We start from the raw sequence: 23,637 nt of genomic DNA on the forward strand, positions 1-23,637 counted from the left end.
CTGCTCAAAAGAATAGGAGAAGTTCATATGCAATCCCACCATTTCAATGATGATGCTATTTATGTCACCATTTAAACGCAGTATATAACTTTCTTTACGTTTTTTGAGGTCCTTGGTAGTCGTTGATTGAAAGAGGTGCAAAGCTTGTCCACAGCTATGCCTTTCTCCGCTTATCATATTTTTAGCTACAGCTGTGTTGACAAGATGGATGGATTTGTGAGAGACACCACACGGAACCATGGATATAACCCTCCAGCAAAGTTACTATGCTGACTGATGGTTGTTATATCACAGAGTGGAGCGTGTTATTTGAAGTGCTGAAGGAGCACTAGTGCAGTTGAATTCTTAAAGGACAGGAGTGATGTGTATAAGTATGATTTTAAACTTTCAAACTCGTTTATGAAATCTGTATTTCCAGTCTTTGATGCAGGACAAGCAAGCCTTCCTCTGTCCAGTGTGTAACACAGAACGTTCTCCAAGATCATAGTACTAACTTCAGTTGCTAATACAGATACACTGATATACATTCTATCAGATTTAATCCCTGTGAGCATTTTGTGAAAAACTGTGCGGATTTCATTAAGTGATTGTTGTGACTTATTAATTTAGAAGTCAAACAACAAAAAATCATTTGAAAAAAAATATTTTCAAATTCTGAGCTGAGGATGATGGTTCGGTAAAACTATCGAAACTAGTCCTGTGAAAATTTGAAAATATAACGCTGATTTTTGTTGTTTGACTTCTAAATTAATATTTGTTCGGCGTGTTATTATATCTTAATGATTGTAGTAACGTTAAACACCCAAGTTTGCACTATAGAATTACTGTAGGACATTTCTTAATTTTTATACTTTCACATCGATTCCAACGTTTCGTTTACTAAACATCACATCGTACTGAGCCATAGCTGTTTGAGTTCATATGGTGTCTGTTAATTAGATATGCAATAAGTCTAAACATTTCAGATGATTTAATTATTTTGTCACAGTTTCTAAAGGTTACGGAACGTTCATTACGGAAAATTTTCCAAACACAAAGAGCTTTTTAAATTAATAATTTTGTTATTGTACGCTTAAATTGTATTACGTTTTACACATTTGTGTCTTTATTATTGTTTTTAGGAAGTAACAAGCCATATGAACTTAGGAGCCATGCTTCACGTGAATGGGAAACTTCAGGAAGCAGAGATGTCTTATCTGGAAGCTTTGAAACTGAAACCTGATGATGCTATTACACAAAACAATCTTCAAAAGTTGCGAAATCTCTTGGTGCAAAGAAAATTGCGCTCTAGCGCGCATAATAGTCGCTAAACTCGGATGGCAGTTTTGTTATACTCTTCATTTGATCCAATGTTAAGACAAATGAATTTTGTAAACTCGAACTGCATATTATTCGTGTCATAACTGAATCATTTTGATGTGACGATGTTCTTCAGCTGCAGTGCAGCTATTCAGGATAACAGATGTTTTAAGTTTGCAGTCGTTGCAATGTTTTGTAAATCTTAATCCGTCATTTACATTCCCTGTTATAAGTGTCACTGGAACCATTGCAGTTGTGATGATTGTTTAAAGCATACGTGGCTTATGTATTGATGTATATAATGTGATGTTGCTATCTGGACCAGATCTCTTAAAGTTTGATGGTATTTTTTCATTTATATATGATGTCAATTATTATTAAGTCTACCAGTTCTTCAAAATGCATGTTGTTGTTTCCTGAGATAACAAGGATAAGTGCTAAATTCCTAACGCAGTCTTTTTCTTCAAATTATTTAGATACTTGTAGTTCGTTTAAATTTGGTTTAGATATGAAGATCTGGTCTACGAAAGATTTAAGTCTCTTTGGAACATGCATCTAATCACTTGCGTAACTTCTATATCTTAGACGCTCATAAAATTTAATACTGTTTTCAATATGCACTTTTTATAAAATATGTCTTAAATTATAAAGTGCTTCATACTTTCACTTTCTGGAAACTTAACGTTTAAAAATGTTAACTTTCTGAATGAAATGTTAAAATTTTTCTGGTAATTTAAGATATGGTTCTCTTGAAAATGTCTTGCATGTCTCTGAGTAAATGCATTCTGGTATGACTAATTCATCATAATTTATATATTGTCTTTTTTGAATTATGTATTGGAAACTGCAACTTATCTAGTCATGGTTATTGTTCACTTCACTTAAAGGAACTAGTTGGTTTACAGGGCACAGCCTGATGTGATCGTGTCAATGTTCTGGTGTGATTTAGCATTCTTGTACCAATGTATGTGAGCACACATTTTCTGTAAAATAAATTAAAGCATTGTTGCTCTACAGTAGGAAGGTAATTTAGATGATACTCTTTTGATTGAAAGTAATAGAGAGCTAAAGAATTTGAATTACCAAAGATACCTCTAGTCTTAGCAAAGGTATCCAACATCACGTTTTTGAAAAATGTACTGTGCATCTAGTGTACAACTGCCTCTGGATCTCAAACTGTGTCAGCGGTTTGTACCCCTATTTCTTTTCTAATATGATAATTTAACTATTTCTGCTCTTATTGGCTGTACTGTGTATAGCGAAGTTCGTAAAGATATGATAAGTTTGTCTATGAATAAATAAGAACAGCTACAAAGATGATGTACTCAAAATCTCCATAATTTAATGCTCTTTCTCACAAAAGTATACTAAGTGTGTGTAAAGTACGTATGTAACACACTTGATTACCTTTTTATCTGTATGCCTTATTATATTCTAGTGAAATAAGTTAGCGCACTCTAAATACGCAGTTCATATACACAGTTTGTTGTCATTATCGGACACTGTCTTCCTGTATATGTAAATGTTGTGTAAACGTAGTAGATACTATAGATTTGACGATCAAAAAAGGAAAAATCGAGCTTCAGTTTCATTGCAGAAAAATTTTCGTTTAGCCTTTTATATACTAATTTAACTAAATTTTGTAATTTTGAGTATTTGAAAAGTTCTCAGAAGTGATTTTTGAAAAGAAATTAAATAAAGTTTTATTATGTTTTTGTTTCGAGAATTCTGCATATAAAATAATACATATTTTCCTCATCAGAGCACAGAAGAGGGAAAACAGAGTTTACAGTTAAGCATAATCTTTACTCGTAATGCAATGAGCATATGAGAAAATGTATGAAGATTTCGCTTTAATCACGAACAAATTTATTTTGGTAACGTAATTTCGCTTTTGATAAGTATTTATCTGTGCTGTGTTTACAGGTCCGTTACAAGCAAGACTTTGTAACCAGTTTATGATGCAATATTCCATCAAAAGCATTTATGAAATGCATTTGACAATATATTCTTGATTCCTAAATATACAACTCCAGTTTCAATATACGCTCTCCAGTCTCAATACATGTGCTTTCTAAAAGTAAGTACCATCTGGGGCTGTAGGCAAAAATAATGTGAATTACGAATAACCACAACTTCCATATTACGCTGGTAATCTTGATGACTAAAGATCTTTCTTCATATCTGCAAAATAATTATTTGTATATATGTGAACGTATGCATATGAGTACGTGTATCGTATGCATATGAGTACATATAAAATCTGCATTGATACAGAAATCTGTGACCAGTTTAGCGTGAAAAATTTTAATGTCCCTGAATTTTTTAAAATTTCTCAGTTAATAAAATAGAATAGCTGGACTGTTACGAAATTCAATGTGTATGTAATCAAATGCATTGCATGAATATTAATTCCCGAGTAGTTAAGTTTTTCGTTAAAATATCCTTTCAATTTTTACATTTTTTCTGAACTGAAAATTATAAGCGTTTTGCTTGCATTTGATAATACATATTTTGAAGATGTCTGACACAATGAAAATTGATATTTTATATTTTCTTCAAATAAATTAATGTAAAAAAGATTCATTCGATTAAGAATTGTGTGACATATTTTACACCACTACCTCTTCGCGTAAGTTACGAAATTATCATTTAGGGCGCTGTTTGGATATTTATAAGATTGCAAGTTTTTAAGGTAGTTTCTGCAATGTAAGTATTATTTTATACATATGATAAACATCCAACTCTAAGCTTTAGTCTCATGAGGCGCTCATAACAAAGCCTGACTGTAATTGCAAATTAAAAGTGAAGATGTTAGTTGCAACTTAGCTTGAAAATGAAATAGCTGAGCAATTTCATTCACTGGAAATCTTTGGAAGTGTTAAGTAGGTAAAATAATAATTCATTATTTATTTGAATTTCTTCCAAATATATTTCACAATTTTAGCTAAAAGACGAAGAAAGAATTATATTAAACATTTCGCTAAAAATCTTTCATTGAAACAGATTTCGAATCTTATTTAAGGAGGCAAAATCTAAATTGCTAATTATTTGAAGTGTGCTCTGAAGGAATTTATGCTATAAGATTAAATTTATATATTATTTTTAAAAACATTTGTTCGAAATATAATAAATTAAATTGAATTAGTGTATTGTAAATTTCTTGTCATTTTATAAGTATCCATTTTGATAGCTGCTGTGGGATATAAACTAAGAAATAAGAAATGTCATTTTTAAATGTTGCACAATGTGGTGTTAAATAGAAAATTATGAGATATATATGAACGTCAAGAAATCGGTGTAAAACTTTTGTTTGATCTTAATAATTTAACATAATTAATGAAATACTTTTGAAGTTATTCGACAGTTCTTGAAGGATGTATCAACATGTATGGAAATACCGAAATAAACGTTCGTGTTGTAATTGAACCTTGGATGTTAAATGCACCAATTTTTGCACTTTTGCGAAAGGTAACGCAGTGGCTCTCGAACATTTTCTGCAAAGAGGAGACTTTTGCAGAAAAGTAAATGTGTTGCATATATTTTCATCAATTGTATATTTACATGTATATTTACATTCATATTTACATTTAAATAAATGTTCAAAGAAGCAGTTTAAGAAAACTGAAACTAACAGCAGTTTACGAAGATCTCGGAAGTTTTCCATATACAGGAAAAATATTTCTGGACATTTTAACTTTTCATTTTATTTAAATTATATGCCTCCATAAGTTTTCTCTACATAGTAATTAACAGCACAAGAATATACGCGTGTATGAAAGTAAGCGTAAATTGATTCTCTTTTCTTCTTTTAATTACTGCCTATATGTGAAATGTAATTATATGTTTTATAAAAAAATTTCTTCCCGGACTCAGAGAACAGTATGTCACCAGAGATGAAGAAAAATAGTCACATTAGTGAATATATTGTAAGAATATTTTGCCCTTGTGTTTGTCCCTGTACTAAGAGTGTTATCTGTGTTAAAACATTAATCTGCTCTAACTGATCTGTACTAAGAGTGTTATCTATATTAAAACGTTAATCTTCTCATTAGTTAAAGTATCCATCTCTTAGTTAACTGCGCAACTTGCAGTTGACTGCAACATTTTAGTGTGTCATGATGAAGCAGATGATAACCACTACTTTAATGTGGTATTCATCCATAATTTTAGCCTGAAATACATTTAAAATAGCAAATTTTGTTCAATTAAAATGGTGAGAATCATTGAAGTTCTTTAATTTTATAAGTATCTTCTTTCTTCAGTTCCTTAATATAAAAAGTTCTACTTTTATGCAGTTAAAACGACAAGCAATTGATAAATTAATATAAATGTACTCTTTTGAGCTTAAGAGAGTACGAGTTAAAAAGTGAAATCATTTATCTTCTTTGATATGTTAAAAATGCAATTTAAAGTTATGTTGAGAAGCAGCGCAACTTTGAAGGAATCCAGTCGTTTATCAATTCTTCTGGTCCTGAAAAATCGCAGAAAGTTATGGCTAAAAAACACAGTTGTTACCCTTTTATGTCAATGAACAATTTCATTGCGGTTAATTTTTATCACAGTTCTCTATTTTAATTTCATCTTGAGATGCCAGAAGTTTTCAAAATTTGTTTTTCTTTCAGTTTAGCCCAAATATTGAAGTTCCTTTAAACCACAAAATGGAAATGTATGCATGAATTAATGCTGTTTGATTAGTTTTAAATTTATAAACTCCTTAATGATTATTGATTCTGCAACTATAGTATAGTGAACAGTTCTCTTTTGATGTTGTTCAAAATGTGTGATGTGTAAAATGTCAATGATATTAGCTGAGTAGATAGGTGGCTTTAAATGTGCACCAGATAAATATTTTATGGTTACAAGGTTTGTTTGCTATGTTTAAAAAAAGTCTTTATCTTTTATCTATATTTGAAATAAATAAAAACGATTTACTGTGTTCATTTCTTATGTCTAAAGGTGTGATATTTTAATTTTTGTACCTAACATGCTTTATTGATTTAGGGTTAATTCTTTGGCGGTATGTTTCGGCAGGATTAATTTTTCTGTGATTATTGATTTATATTAAAACATTATGATATACTCACGTTGTAAAAATGAATGTAATATATCGATTTTATTACCGTATGTGTATAAGGATGAATTTCAGACTTTGACTTACCGCATTACATTTAATTTTTATTTATTTATTTATTTTTAATGTGTAAAGACCACGTTTCAGAAGCAATTTACTATCGTTCGGAATTCGAGAACTGAAGAGCTGTTTGTGAATAGTACCAATCTGGATATTTCTGAGTGCTGAATGATCTGTTTTGTCATTTGGAATTCATAGGAAAATAAACTTGCTGGGCACTGAGTAGTTTAGTTTCGAATACAGTTTCGAAGCCTGTGTTACAAATATTTTAGGAGACTTGGAAAATTATCACTGGTCACGTTATTAATTATTTTTGCAAGAGCTTCCCATTAAAACACTGATAATTTTCTTTCGTTTCATCCCCCATAAACACAAGGAATATTTATGAATTTGGCGTTACGTATAATATTTTAAACTATTTATTTTTTATTATTTTTATATTTTTAAAACATTTAGCTAATACCTTATGCGATGTTTAACCTCACGAATGAATTCTATAAAATAATCTTTAATTAAGATAGAAGCTTATCTCAAACAATGTAAGAGAGATATTTGGGAAAACGCCCGTTTTTCAGGCTCGGTGGTTTCAGTTATGTCTTTGATGACACCTTAATTTCGAAATTAGTGATTGCGCGTGGTTGGAACTTTCGGATCCTCAAATTCGAGCATTTGGATAAGAACGAGCATTCGGACACTATCGGGCACACACAAAATTAAACTAGATGAAATTTCAAAGATCGGTCATTAGATTATAGGTATTATAGTCTGTTAACATAATTTTAGCAGCACACAAATAGCTTTTCAGATGTAAAGATAGTAAAATAAATACCTTCGAGCATGATTTTCTGCTTATTGGAAAAACTGGAACGTGATAATGTTAGTGTTTGTAATAACCTGAATTTTTCAATTTTATGAATGTATGACATGTTATGAACGTACGTATTTTTCTCATATTTAAACTCTGGATCTTTAAATGTTGGATGAAGTCATGGAGACTATCTAAAGCAGATGTATAAATAAGTGTTGAAATGAATACATTTTATGATATCGCTGGAAATTTCATGAATTTTTGAACGTTGTGGGGATCAAGTCTTAGACACTTTTAGTGATTCATAAACTGTGTAACTGTCAAGTATGGAATTATGCCACTTCATATTGATGTAAATGTAATTGTTTATTCTAATTCTATTCTATTCTAAGTACTTTATGGTACATACATTTCTGGAAACTTAAAGCATGTAATACTTTTTAAAACTTAAGTGGTGTTATCAATCAAGATGTGTGCAATTTGACAATTTTCTTTCAAAACCTTGTTCAGAAGATGGCACTTAATGAAATACTTATGTAACTAATGCATTGGAGTTAACAAAATTTTTTTTTTTTTTTTTTTAATTTTTGTAAATTATTTTGAAAAATGTAAATCAGTTTGTAATGTAATATTATTTGTTTCCAAGAATCAGATACTGGTTGAGAACATGAATCATTCAAAATATGATAAATCTGCATTTATTATGTCTGCATTTATTTTAATCTGCATTTATTGCTGATGCCCTTAGCCAGGGCATGAGCAAAAATTAAACAAATAAAATATGATAAGTCTGCATTTATTATGTGCTTAACCAGGGCATCAGCAAAAATTAAACAAATAAAAGACAAAATTAGGAAATAGCAATGCAAGTAAAGTAAATACTTAGCCAACATCAATTCGGATTCAATTTAAAAAATCTTAATTTCTGTAAGTGGCATAAATGTTAATTTTTTTTTGCTCTAATTATTATTTCTTAAAAGATAATTTTATTAAATAGTAAGGTCACATAAAATCACTGGATTTCGATTCTCCAACAGATGTGTGAAATATTTTCATACATAAACATAAATGCGTCTGAATATTTATCGGAAAGTTATTGAAAGAAAATTTTAGTTCAGATTTACACTTTGATTGAAATGTGTAAAATGTAGACTACATAATTTTAAAATATGATGCCCTGGTTAAATTAACATTTATTTCTTCAATTCTTTTCTATGTATTGAACTTTATAATTTACTATTTCTTCGTATTTAAATTATAAAATCCCAGAATGCTGTTGTTATTGTTGTAATGATGTATTGTTTGAATTTATAAATACATTTAGATCTTACAAATATGCCAACAGCATAAATTTTATTTTGTTCATTAATTATTTTAAATTGTCCAATTGCAGTAAAAGTTACGTAAAATTGAATGAATATTGTTAGAGATGATTACCAGATCTTAGGAATTTTAGTCTATAGAAGCTAAAGTGCCGTAATCTGTTTTGAATAAATTTAAGACTTAGGTATATCATGTTCTTCATTTTTTTTTAGAAATGTGAAGTTCTAACCTTAGCACAGTGTGTTTGTGTGTATGTCTGTAATGTGTGACAAATTGTGTACTTAAATCTACACAAATTGTGAAGCTATAGGCTGCAAATTTATTCCTGTTTATGGTATGAACAATTGCACTCTCACGAGCACTAAGTATTTGCTTTTATAGTGTAATCATAGTGATCATGTTTCTTCGATATGTCAAAAACAATGTTAGATATTGTATTCTTGGTGTGCTTTTAAATACAGATTAGTGGAAATATGGATTCAGGAGCTTTAAATTTTCATTGTAGAGGTAAATAACCAAGTATTGTGTTCACTTTGAAAAATCGCTTGTTAGGATTCATTCTTCGATTTTTTTTAATATAATTTTGGTACACGATTACACTTTATGTTTGTTTAATTGTACATTCTTCCTTTGCGTTCTCTTAAGTTGATTTATTTTAATTTTGAAATGAAATTTAGGAAAACCACGCTTAGTCAAACACTTAAGAGAAAAGCTGCGTATTTCTTATTTGCAGTGTTCATAAAACGGCATTAAGAAGATTTACTGCTGCATTAACTGCTTTTCAATTACACCTTCAAGTGTTTTCTCAGAGTCCAAATAGTTATGCTAAAATTTGCTGCTACAGTCTTGAATACAGTGCACGTATTTTAAGGTCCAATATTTTTTAAGTAAAGTTACGTGACAAAGGCAAGTAAATTTGTTTTAATTAAAATTAGAATTTTGCAGTAACTTAGTTTTCTGTGGCTCTAAATTTTCAAGCTCTTCGTTATAATGATATCTTAATACATAAAACTTGAGCAAAAAGTATAATGATAGTTTAAATAAAAGTATTTTCAATAAATATGTCTAAATAGCAAGATAGTTAACTTCCTCCCAATTAATGATAAATTAGTCAGCAAAATAATACGTAAATAAATTTAAAAATGAAACATTGCTTCGCAACATGGCATTCGTATAATTCGTAAAAACGTATAATGATAGTTTAAATAAAAGCATTTTCAATAAATATGTCTAAATAGCAAGATAGTTAACTTCCTCCCAATTAATGATAAATTAGTCAGCAAAATAATACGTAAATAAATTTAAAAATGAAACATTGCTTCGCAACATAGCATTCGTATAATTCGTAAAAAAGGATAATGATAGTTTAAATAAAAGCATTTTCAATAAATATGTCTAAATAGCAAGATAGTTAACTTCCTCCCAATTAATGATAAATTAGTCAGCAAAATAATACGTAAATAAATTTAAAAATGAGACATTGCTTCGCAACATAGCATTCGTATAATTCCTAAAAAAAGTATAATGATAGTTTAAATAAAAGTATTTTCAATAAATATGTCTAAATAGCAAGATAGTTAACTTCCTCTCAATTAATGATAAATTAGTCAGCAAAATAATACGTAAATAAATTTTAAAATGAAACATTGCTTCGCATCATAGCATTCGTATTATACAATGAGTAATGATTTTCATAACTGTCTTAAAGTAAAATAAAAGGTGTAAAAATTTCCAGACGTATAAAAATATATGAAAAAATTTACAAGTATTTATTCGAAAGAGTTAAAGTAAAAAGAATAAATTACAGTTGATTTAAATAACTCATGAAAACTGGATAACCTGTTAGTATGTATATGAAGTTTTCACTATCTGTAGAATCTAACAAATTACCGATATAAAAATGCATACTGAGTATTAAAAATATAATGTATGCACAATTACCGCTTAATTTGTGCAGTTCTAAATTTCTGCAACACAGTATTTCCACATGTTGCCTTATAAAAATATAAAAATTTCATCATTTCTACAAAATTGGGTCCATTATAAGGTTTTATACGCAAATATCGACTTTTACGTTAAAAAAATATTGGTTCTTAAGTCTATATTTAAAGCAATTCAGGAAAAAATTAGAAATGTGTTGTAAAATTCATCTAATGATGGCTTTAAGAATTTAGCTATCATATCAGCATTCGTGACTCATAGGAGCAAATATCAGCGCTTGAAAAAAATTCCTATTCTTTAGTCTGAAATAGCTCAGAGCACATATGAAAATTAGGCGAAATTCACCTTTTATTTAAAATAATTGACATATTCAAAATAAAAATCTGAAAAAACAAAATGTTCAGTAAATTTCGGCATACATTCATACTTAAATTTGTATAAAAGCTTTAATATATTTAATTTGAAATTAACTTCGAACTAAAAATGAATTTTGGATAGTTTTGAACTTAAGTTATACCATACAATAAATTAGAGGATTTTCAAATTTTCTCTCGCAGAATGGTAAGTTTTTGCGATTTATTTTTCATGTAGCCAGAGATCTTGCGATATTGAATAAATCAAAGACGAAATAAAACTGGCATTTGTTCTAATTTAGGAGAGCCTAATTGGAGTTTTTTAAAGAGTACTTTAATACTGTTGAAAAAATATATATGTTGATTTTAATGTTTTCCTCACACTTCATACTGGTATGATAATAAACTCCGTTTTTGTATTAATTGATTTGGGACACACGTTATAGCAGAATGGGAAATATGAGCAGGATAAATATTCACAGCCTACAATAAAATTAAAAACTATAACTGTTTCGTTATGTTTCACATTAAGATGGAACTGTATTGAGAATTTTAGTGCATTACATCTTTCACAAACATGTTTGAAGTGTACTGAAATATAACATCTTATCGCTTCTTTTAAAAACCCCACTCATTTTTAAGGATTGAAAATATTTAATAAAACTAAAGCATTAAAGTAAAAGATTTAAGCGTTTAATTCAGGTAAAATGGTAACAGTTTCCGTTTGCATGAAGGCTAGAGATTTATAAATGATGATCCTGTAGCACGTTATATCCTCAGATACAAGGTAGTTTTAAATCTGAAAGTTTCAATTTTGAAATATGGAATAAAATATAAGATTATTTAAATTTCTAAGCGCACTAAATATCATATGCGAGTGCCATTTAGATTATTCGTCCTGCATTTCAGTATTCTGCAGATCTTCACTGTACATGATGTGCAGGAAATGTAATTATTTTAAGAATCTTACTCTTACTGAATAATGTCGTTTCAAATTATCTGAGTTTATGAATTTTAATACTTTTGCTAATGTCTAAAAATGAATTTAAATAAAATTATTAACTTCCATACAGTTTTAAGATAACGAAGTAATTTTATTGCTTTATAAATATTCACATAATTGTAAAACTAATACTGGGAAATTATATCATTCGCATACCATTTCGCTAAATATAAAACGTAAATAAATTATAAAACAGTAAAGGAAATAAGAATTCCCCCAAGTCCTGATCCCTTTTCTCAGTTTTAATTCCTTTTCCTTAAAATAATATATACCCTGAATTAAAAGTATTAAATGTAAACAATAGAGTATCATTCACATGTAATAAATAATTTCCTTCATTGATTAGTTAAAAATGAATGTTTGAAACATGATCATAATTAATATCATAAAGATATACAAACAGAGAGATATATAAACAGACAGTTGCATAAATATTTATACTAAACTAAAAAAGCCTACATAAGTGTTTATATTTTTAAAAAAAAGAAGTTTTTGTAGCGGTAATAATTTATTTTATGCATGATAATTCTGAAAATTTTAGAGCTTATTCGTTAAGCAGTTAATAAAAAAGATTAAAATATACATCGCCTAAATTCTACTGCCCACTTTCGGACTTTAAAAGATATTTTTTTCAGTTTTTGGAAAGTAAATTAAAAAATAAAACTTCGCGCTCCGAAGCTAAAAAATTGTTCATTTATCACTCTGATTAAAGTAAATGATTCATTGTAAACTTTCTTGCAAAATATAACTTACTTTATTCACGAAATTTTGTTTGTTTAATAAATTAGACAAAGCCCGTGAGGGAAATCTGATTAATGATACTTTTGTGAACATTTTTTTAAAGAACAAACACTACTTTACTTTACATAACGGTGATAGACGCCAAAGCACTGTTGCAACCAAAGTTACAGTTACAGTGGAACTTAAAGTATTAACAAGCTTATCCGCTCGGCTTCTGGTCAAGAACAATTATTGTATTATAGGGCCAACCTAAAACCATGAATGATTTTGAGTTGTTAAAGAAGTCTCTAAACCTATACTAACTTTCTATTCAGATCTAAAATTTAGTACATGATTATACGTTTTAAGTTGTATTTAATAGTTTAAAATGACCAAAGGAAAGTTCTTACACCCCCTTTTTAATTCAGAATATAGGATTTCATATTATATCGAAGCCTGTGTTACAAATATTTTAGGAGACTTGGAAAATTATCACTGGTCACGTTATTAATTATTTTTGCAAGAGCTTCCCACTAAAACACTGATAATTTTCTTTCGTTTCATCCCCCATAAACACAAGTAATACTTATGAATTTGGCGTTACGTATAATATTTTAAACTATTTATTTTTTATTATTTTTATATTTTTAAAACATTTAGCTAATACCTTATGCGATGTTTATCCTCACGAATGAATTCTATAAAATATTCTTTAATTAAGATAGAAGCTTATCTCAAACAATGTAAGATAGATATTTGGGAAAACGCCCATTTTTCAGGCTCGGTGGTTTCAGTTATGTCTTTGATGACACCTTAATTTCGAAATTAGTGATTGCGCGTGGTTGGAACTTTCTGATCCTCAAATTCGAGCATTTGGATAAGAACGAGCATTCGGACACTATCGGGCACACACAAAATTAAACTAGATGAAATTTCAAAGATCGGTCATTAGATTATAGGTATTATAGTCTGTTAACATAATTTTAGCAGCACACAAATAGCTTTTCAGATGTAAAGATAGTAAAATAAATACCTTCGAGCATGATTTTCTGCTTATTGGAAAAACTGGAACGTGATAATGTTAGTGTTTGTATTAACCTGAAATTTTCAATCTTATGAATGTATGACATGTTATGAACGTACGGATTTTTCTCATATTTAATCTCTGATTGGATCTTTAAATGTTGGATGAAGTCATGGAGGATATCTAAAGCAGATGTATAAATAAGTGTTGAAATGAATACATTTTATGATATCGATGGAAATTTCATGAATTTTTGAACGTTGTGGGGATCAAGTCTTAGATACTTTTAGTGATTCATAAACTGTGTAACTGTCAAGTATGGAATTATGCCACTGCATATTGATGTAAATGTAATTGTTTATTCTAATTCTATTCTAAGTACTTTATGGTACATACATTTCTGGAAACTTAAAGCATGTAATACTTTTTAAAACTTAAGTGGTGTTATCAATCAAGATGTGTGCAATTTGACAATTTTCTTTCAAAATCTTCTTCAGAAGATGGCACTTAATGAAATACTTATGTAACTAATGCATTGGAGTTAACAAAAAATTTTTTTTTTAATTTTTGTAAATTATTTTGAAAAATGTAAATCAGTTTGTAATGTAATATTTTTTGTTTCCAAGAATCAGATACTGGTTGAGAACATGAATCATTCAAAATATGATAAATCTGCATTTATTATGTCTGCATTTATTTTAATCTGCATTTATTGCTGATGCCCTTAGCCAGGGCATGAGCAAAAATTAAACAAATAAAAGACAAAATTAGGAAATAGCAATGCAAGTAAAGTAAATACTTAGCCAACATCAATTCGGATTCAATTTAAAAAATCTTAATTTCTGTAAGTGGCATAAATGTTAATTTTTTTTTTGCTCTAATTATTATTCTTAAAAGATAATTTTAATAAATAGTAAAGTCACATAAAATCACTGGATTTCGATTCTCCAACAGATGTGTGAAATATTTTCATACATAAACATAAATGCGTCTGAATATATATCGGAAAGTTATTGAAAGAAAATTTTAGTTCAGATTTACACTTTGACTGAAATGTGTAAAATGTAGATTATGTAATTTTAAAATATGATGCCCTGGTTAAATTAACATTTATTTCTTCAATTTTTTTCTATGTATTGAACTTTATAATTTACTATTTCTTCGTATTTAAATTATAAAATCCCAGAATGCTGTTGTTATTGTTGTAATGATGTATTGTTTGAATTTATAAATACATTTAGATCTTACAAATATGCCAACAGCATAAATTTTATTTTGTTCATTAATTATTTTTAATTGTCCAATTGCAGTAAAAGTTACGTAAAATTGAATGAATATTGTTAGAGATGATTACCAGATCTTAGGAATTTTAGTCTATAGAAGCTAAAGTGCCGTAATCTGTTTTGAAGAAATTTTAAGACTTAGGTATATCATGTTCTTCATTTTATTTTAGAAATGTGAAGTTCTAACCTTAGCACAGTGTGTTTGTGTGTATGTCTGTAATGTGTGACAAATTGTGTACTTAAATCTACACAAATTGTGAAGCTATAGGCTGCAAATTTATTCCTGTTTATGGTATGAACAATTGCACTCTCACGAGCACTAAGTATTTGCTTTTATAGTGTAATCATAGTGATCATGTTTCTTCGATATGTCAAAAACAATGTTAGATATTGTATTCTTGGTGTGCTTTTAAATACAGATTAGTGGAAATATGGATTCAGGAGCTTTAAATTTTCATTGTAGAGGTAAATAACCAAGTATTGTGTTCACTTTGAAAAATCGCTTGTTAGGATTCATTCTTCGATTTTTTTTAATATAATTTTGGTACACGATTACACTTTATGTTTGTTTAATTGTACATTCTTCCTTTGCGTTCTCTTAAGTTGATTTATTTTAATTTTGAAATGAAATTTAGGAAAACCACGCTTAGTCAAACACTTAAGAGAAAAGCTGCGTATTTCTTATTTGCAGTGTTCATAAAACGGCATTAAGAAGATTTACTGCTGCATTAACTGCTTTTCAATTACACCTTCAAGTGTTTTCTCAGAGTCCAAATAGTTATGCTAAAATTTGCTGCTACAGTCTTGAATACAGTGCACGTATTTTAAGGTCCAATATTTTTTAAGTAAAGTTACGTGACAAAGGCAAGTAAATTTGTTTTAATTAAAATTAGAATTTTGCAGTAACTTAGTTTTCTGTGGCTCTAAATTTTCAAGCTCTTCGTTATAATGATATCTTAATACATAAAACTTGAGCAAAAAGTATAATGATAGTTTAAATAAAAGTATTTTCAATAAATATGTCTAAATAGCAAGATAGTTAACTTCCTCCCAATTAATGATAAATTAGTCAGCAAAATAATACGTAAATAAATTTAAAAATGAAACATTGCTTCGCAACATGGCATTCGTATAATTCGTAAAAACGTATAATGATAGTTTAAATAAAAGCATTTTCAATAAATATGTCTAAATAGCAAGATAGTTAACTTCCTCCCAATTAATGATAAATTAGTCAGCAAAATAATACGTAAATAAATTTAAAAATGAAACATTGCTTCGCAACATAGCATTCGTATAATTCGTAAAAAAGGATAATGATAGTTTAAATAAAAGCATTTTCAATAAATATGTCTAAATAGCAAGATAGTTAACTTCCTCCCAATTAATGATAAATTAGTCAGCAAAATAATACGTAAATAAATTTAAAAATGAAACATTGCTTCGCAACATAGCATTCGTATAATTCGTAAAAAAGTATAATGATAGTTTAAATAAAAGCATCTTCAATAAATATGTCTAAATAGCAAAATAGTTAACTTCCTCCCAATTAATGATAAATTAGTCAGCAAAATAATACGTAAATAAATTTAAAAATGAAACATTGCTTCGCAACATAGCATTCGTATAATTTGTCAAAAAGTATAATGATAGTTTAAATAAAAGTATTTTCAAAAAAATGTCTAAATAGCAAGATAGTTAACTTCCTCCCAATTAATGCTAAATTAGTCAGCAAAATAATACGCAAATAAATTTTAAAATGAAACATTGCTTCGCATCATAGCATTCGTATTATACAATGAGTAATGATTTTCATAACTGTCTTAAAGTAAAATAAAAGGTGTAAAAATTTCCAGACGTATAAAAATATATGAAAAAATTTACAAGTATTTATTCGAAAGAGTTAAAGTAAAAAGAATAAATTACAGTTGATTTAAATAACTCATGAAAACTGGATAACCTGTTAGTATGTATATGAAGTTTTCACTATCTGTAGAATCTAACAAATTACCGATATAAAAATGCATACTGAGTATTAAAAATATAATGTATGCACAATTACCGCTTAATTTGTGCAGTCCTAAATTTCTGCAACACAGTATTTCCACACGTTGCCTTATGAAAATATAAAAATTTCATCATTTCTTCAAAATTGAGACCATTACAAGGTTTATACGCAAATATCGACTTTTACGTTTAAAAAATATTGGTTCTTAAGTCTAGATTTAAAGCACTTCAGGAAAAAATTAGAAATGTGTTGTAAAATTCATCTAATGATGGCTTTAAGAATTTAGCTATCATATCAGCATTCGTGACTGATAGGAGCAAATATCAGCGCTTGAAAAAAAATTCATATTCTTTAGTCAGAAATTGCTCAGAGCACATATGAAAATTAGGCGAAATTCACCTTTTATTTAAAATAATTGACATATTCAAAATAAAAATCTGAAAAAACAAAATGTTCAGTAAATTTTGGCATACATTTATACTTAAATTTGTATAAAAGCTTTAATATATTTAATTTGAAATTAACTTCGAACTAAAAATGAATTTTGGATAGTTTTGAACTTGAGTTATACCATACAATAAATTAGAAGATTTTCAAATTTTCTCTCGCAGAATGATAAGTTTTTGCGATTTATTTTTCATGTAGCTAGAAATCTTGCGATATTGAATTAATCAAAGACGAAATAAAACTGGCATTTGTTCTAATTTAGGAGAGCCTAATTGGAGTTTTTTTAAAGAGTACTTTAATACTGTTGAGAAAATATATATGTTGATTTTAATGTTTTCCTAACACTTCATACTGGTATGATAATAATCTGCGTTTTTGTATTAATTGCTTTGGGACACACGTTATAGCAGAATGGGAAATATGAGCAGGATAAATATTCACAGCCTACAATAAAATTAAAAACTATAACTGTTTCGTTATGTTTTACATTAAGATGGAACTGTATTGAGAATTTTAATGCTTTACATCCCTCACAATCATGTTTGAGGTGTACTGAAATATAACATCTTATCGCTTCTTTTAAAAACACCACTCATTTTTAAAGATTGGAAATATTTAATAAAACTAAAGCATTAAAATAAAAGATTTAAGCGTTTAATTCAGGCAAAATGGTAACAGTTCCCGTTTTCATGAAGGCTAGAGATTTATAAATGATGATCCTGTAGCACGTTATATCCTCAGATACAAGATAGTTTTAAATCTGAAAGTTTCAATTTTGAAATATGCAATAAAATATAAGATTATTTAAATTCCTAAGCGCACTAAATTTCATATGCGATTACCATTTAGATTATTCGTCCTGCATTTCAGTATTCTGCAGATCTTCACTGTACATGATGTGCAGGAAATGTAATTATTTTAAGAATCTTACTCTTATTGAATAATGTCGTTTCAAATTATCTGAGTTTATGAATTTTAATACTTTTGCTAATGTCTAAAAATGAATTTAAATAAAATTATTAACTTCCATACAGTTTTAAGATAACGAAGTAATTTTATTGCTTTATAAATATTCACATAATTGTAAAACTGATACTGGGAAATTATATCATTCGCATACCATTTCGCTAAATATAAAACGTAAATAAATTATAAAACAGTAAAAGAAATAAGAATTCCCCCAAGTCCTGATCCCTTTTCTCAGTTTTACTTCCTTTCCCTTAAGGTAATATATACCCTGAATTAAAAGTATTAAATGTAAACAATAGAGTATCATTCACATGTAATAAATAATTTCCTTCATTGATTAGTTAAAAATGAATGTTTGAAACATGATCATAATTAATATCATAAAGATATACAAACAGAGAGATATATAAACAGACAGTTGCATAAATATTTATACTAAACTAAAAAAGCCTACATAAGTGTTTATATTTTTAAAAAAAAGAAGTTTTTGTAGCGGTAATAATTTATTTTATGCATGATAATTCTGAAAATTTTAGAGCTTATTCGTTAAGCAGTTAATAAAAAAGATTAAAATATACATCGCCTAAATTCTACTGCCCACTTTCGGACTTTAAAAGATATTTTTTTCAGTTTTTGGAAAGTAAATTAAAAAATAAAACTTCGCGCTCCGAAGCTAAAAAATTGTTCATTTATCACTCTGATTAAAGTAAATGATTCATTGTAAACTTTCTTGCAAAATATAACTTACTTTATTCACGAAATTTTGTTTGTTTAATAAATTAGACAAAGCCCGTGAGGGAAATCTGATTAATGATACTTTTGTGAACATTTTTTTAAAGAACAAACACTACTTTACTTTACATAACGGTGATAGACGCCAAAGCACTGTTGCAACCAAAGTTATAGTTACAGTGGAACTTAAAGTATTAACAAGCTTATCCGCTCGGCTTCTGGTCAAGAACAATTATCGTATTATAGGGCCAACCTAAAACCATGAATGATTTTGAGTTGTTAAAGAAGTCTCTAAACCTATACTAACTTTCTATTCAGATCTAAAATTTAGAACATGATTATACGTTTTAAGTTGTATTTAATAGTTTAAAATGACCAAAGGAAAGTTCTTACACCCCCTTTTTAATTCAGAATATAGGATTTCATATTAAGCCTCAGACTAGGTCTGTCTGTAACCGCAGTTTTCCTTTAAAGGAAATAGAGGAAGTTTCTAAATGATTTCATAGTGAATTGAATGGAAGAAAATGATCATTTACAAAGTTATACATCTTTGAAATCTCTTCCAAGTCTGAACAAAGAGGTAATATGTAAAGCATGTATAAATACATCTAGGCATTTTCTAGGTTTTTCAGTAGGCATAATATTCATCACTTAAAACAGAAATATAATCAAGTATTGAAGAAATTTGCTTAAAACTATGTTTTGTTAACTATGTTAAGACTTCTGCAATTCATTCATATTTGATGATGGTAACCTTGTATTTTAAGTCATTTCTGTCTGCTAGTTCAAAGTAATCAAATGACGACGCAATCTCGCTTTTGTACGGAGTTATGAATGACAGCTCAACAAATTTCCACTAGGATGTCCTTCAACCGCTTTTATTCAGTTGGGTATTACCATTTTATTAGACCTTGACTGTGTATTTACAAGCTTTTTATTTTGAAATAAAAGGGAAGCTTAGGGACTTCTTTAGCACCTTGTATGTATAGCAGACCTTGATCAACTTCGGTGTTATACATTAATATCATTCAACTTCGATGTTATTGTTTACGTTCGATTAAAAACCTCAGTTGAACACAATACTTGGAAAACAAAATTGTAGTTACAGGTAAAAAAAAATACGTGAGCAAAAAGAGAGCATGATTAAAATTACTCTAGATAAACTTAGATTAATTAATGCATAAATTGCAGCCCGATGAATGACAAGGATGTTCCACACGAAGCAATGGCATGCGTTGCAACTTGAGCTTATTACTTGCAACTGAGTGCAAAAAATCTCATTGTCATTTTATAGGGTAGTAAACGTGCTGGACTACTGTCACTCTAATTGACCAATCATGGAATCGCGGGACTGTTTGCCCTATTAGTATGTGATAACTCTTTCGATATTTCCTCAACTGTGTATAGCAATCACTTAAATAAATTATAAGAAGTTATGTGTCTTTATCTCTTCATTCACAGTGCACAACATAACAGCAAACACATTATTATACATAATAAACTATTATAACTACACCATATTATTTAAGCTCTACATCTTTCATTATTCTGGTTATTAAAGTCTTAAAAAATCAGTATTTCGTAAAACAACTTTAAGAAAGTAACGTTTCAGATTTGATTACTTAGTGTGACATTTAATAACGCCATTCATTATACAAAATAACACATAACTTAAAGAACGATGTATTTTATATTGCCAAAGCAAAATATGTCTTACTGTTAAATACTTTAAACATCAGCCAATAGCCTTTTCAGGTCACTTACCTTACTTCTGAAGAAAACACTACGTTCCCAAACATTATCTAAAACTAATCGAAAATCATTGACTAAAAAATTAATATGGCTATTAAATAAGTTAAATGAACTAGTTTTAAGAAACATTATTTGAACAAGTAAGAAATATTATTTGTAGTCATGTTATATAAAATGTATAACACTTTACATTTTAATACGATTATTTCAATTCACTTGGAAAATTTTATATTTATTTTAAACGACTGATTACATGATGTATTTTAAACCAATAGTTACTTGATTTGATAAAAGCTGTGATAGAACTAAGAATAAAATACTTTTGCAAATTAGTCTGCTCTTGCAATGGATACTTGTTCTCACTGGCATTATTAGAATGCTTTTATAAATATAAAATACTTTGAAATTTCAAATTGTATGATTCGTCATACACATGGAAATAAGTAGATGAGTGATATAATATAATACTAATGTTAAACTTATATAATTTACTAATGTATTTTATACGATTTTTTAAGAAGTAACACTGATTCATAACACATTCCTTTGTTTGTTATTTTGCTCAGATATTAAATATTAAAACAAAATTGGAAACAGAATTAACATATTCTTATAATTACCTTGTACAGTTAGGATACCAAATATTGTCAACTTAACTGGCAATTGTCATTGCCAAATTTTCTTTGAATAGCCATTAAATACACTATTGTGAAAAGTGTTTGAACAATGAAAAATAAACATGGATTTTCCAAAACAATAATAAAAGTGAAATAATTTATGTCGGCTGATATGTAGCATCATAACACACGATACAAATATCAGTTTCGCATTAAGACACAAAACTATAATATGAAAAATGACAAACATTTCAGATAAAATATATGACAAGAATTTTAGAAGAAAAATTAATACTTTAGAATAACATACAAACGTTAATAAATATAATATGTGTCCCTTAACTCACATGCATGCCACAAAGCAATATGTTCGCGAATAAGACCATTAATTACCATTTGTGGAAAAGAGTTCTACACCTTAACCAATGCAATCTTCAAGGCAATGAGACCTTTAAAAGGAGAATTTTGCTAAGCAATACCTAAGGTGACCCGTAGATTATACTGCGTTTTCATATCTGTAGATCTGGCTGTGTAATTAATCGCTTCATGCTTTTGGTTTCAAGAAACTCATTCCCTTGAGTTGCTGTGATTTATAAATGATAAATCGAGTCAACGGGCACATGTTCGCATCCATGATAAAAAATTCAGGTACACATAACACTTAAAACAACCTTTCACATAAAGTCATAAGACTTCATCTCGATTCTTCTCGGCAGCCATGTGTTCTATCAAACTACAGCCCGTTTCTCTAAAATAGAAACTTCAGGGTTATTTTCCTCTACCCGACTTGCCTCGTAAACATGGGAACGACAGCTGCAGCAGGAGAATTGAATCGCTTAATTTTTTCCCCTTTTCCTTCATTTCCGTTTAGCGCGTTTCGCTTCATGGAAAGGCCGAAAATGAAAGATGAATTGAACAGCATTCTCAAATGAAGTGAAGGAAATGAGTGATGTGAGGTGATGACGACATGCGTTAAGATCGCAGATGGGAAGGTCCGGCGACTCAGTAAATTTGAGCTTATTTATACTTTTTTTAATTTGCATTCTGGTGGAAGTTGATGAAAATAGTAGCAACGCACCATAAACAATATAACTGTTAATTAACATAAAACCGTACAGCGCATAAGAAGACACCCAGGCTCATTTATCAAACCGTTTCGTATTTTAAATACTTATGTTGGTAAACGTTTACAGTTGGGTGCCCCTTGTTTTTTGGAAATTCATTTTTGACGCCAAGATTAGCACCAGGAAGGCACAATTTCAAGATGGCTCTGCACAAAACCAAAATAAGAAGTCAATGAATTGCACAAACTCAGTGTCCATGTACACATCGAACTGTTTTCACTTAAAAAAACATCCCAGAATTGCACAAACTAGGCATTGCGCACTGCCTTAAATTTGCCCATGTACACATCAATCTATTTTCATTTAAAAAAAATCAGGAAGCTAAAACAAAGTTAAAATCATCATGGTAACCAGAAATGAGGTTTCATCACCAAAATTTAAAAACAAATTGTCGCTAATCGAATGGGCACCCAATTCTACACTAGAGTTATGTTTTAGCAATCCCTTATGTCTTAGCAATCAAACTCAAAAGAAATGATTGTCGAATTACTAAATAATTGCAAAATACTAACTCAATATCTCATTAAAATTTGCTGAAAACATTTTAATATGAACACGTACTGTACGAAGGAAATTTTATCTTGAAATATACTGTATATCGCATTACCTACACTTGCCTGTATAATGAGTTTTTTCTAAGCCGACGTTGTTTTATAAAGTTAATTCATGGGATTTGTTCATTAAAAAGCAGTTAACAAAATTAATTTGTTCATTAAAAACAGCTGATTTCTTGCGACAGATCTTCATGTAATAACGTACATTAGCTGAGAAATAATAAAACTTCCTTTTTCTCATTACTTACAATATAAAAAAATGAACTAACTCTCTCAAAACAGCAATTATCTAAAGAAGACTCTCTCGATATAGCTGTTATCTAAGTACATGAAGATGTTTATGAATTTCACCATTTTTGCCAGTATGTTGATTGTGCTTTATCATCGAAATTGTAATTTATTATATAAGACAGCTTATTTTTATTTTTTAAGTCTCTTAAATGTTCTTAAACAGAACATTTCTTTTACTATCCTGTGTTGAATGATGTATCACAACTCATAAACAAAATTTATGGAATCAGAGGAAAATATATTAAATTATTTAAG

The 23,637-nt window shown here is 28.7% G+C and overlaps 1 protein-coding gene across 3 annotated transcripts in view; it reads left to right on the top strand.

Annotated features, from left to right (window-relative positions):
- The window catches only part of LOC118184298 (protein O-mannosyl-transferase TMTC2-like), a 797,990-nt gene extending 777,510 nt beyond the window's left edge, over positions 1–20,480 (top strand). For all 3 annotated transcript variants that reach the window (XM_085807157.1, XM_085807158.1, XM_085807159.1), the window contains one exon: positions 1,122–20,480. In XM_085807157.1, coding sequence (XP_085663283.1) covers positions 1,122–1,310 — 189 coding nt within the window. In that variant the 3' untranslated portion in view covers positions 1,311–20,480. The remainder of the gene's footprint in view (positions 1–1,121) is intronic.
- Positions 20,481–23,637: the final 3,157 nt, after the last annotated feature.

The sequence above is a fragment of the Stegodyphus dumicola genome, chromosome X1, assembly GCF_044657685.1.
Source record: "Stegodyphus dumicola isolate Sdum_Otavi_A_Nest chromosome X1, ASM4465768v1".
NCBI lineage: Eukaryota > Metazoa > Arthropoda > Arachnida > Araneae > Eresidae > Stegodyphus > Stegodyphus dumicola.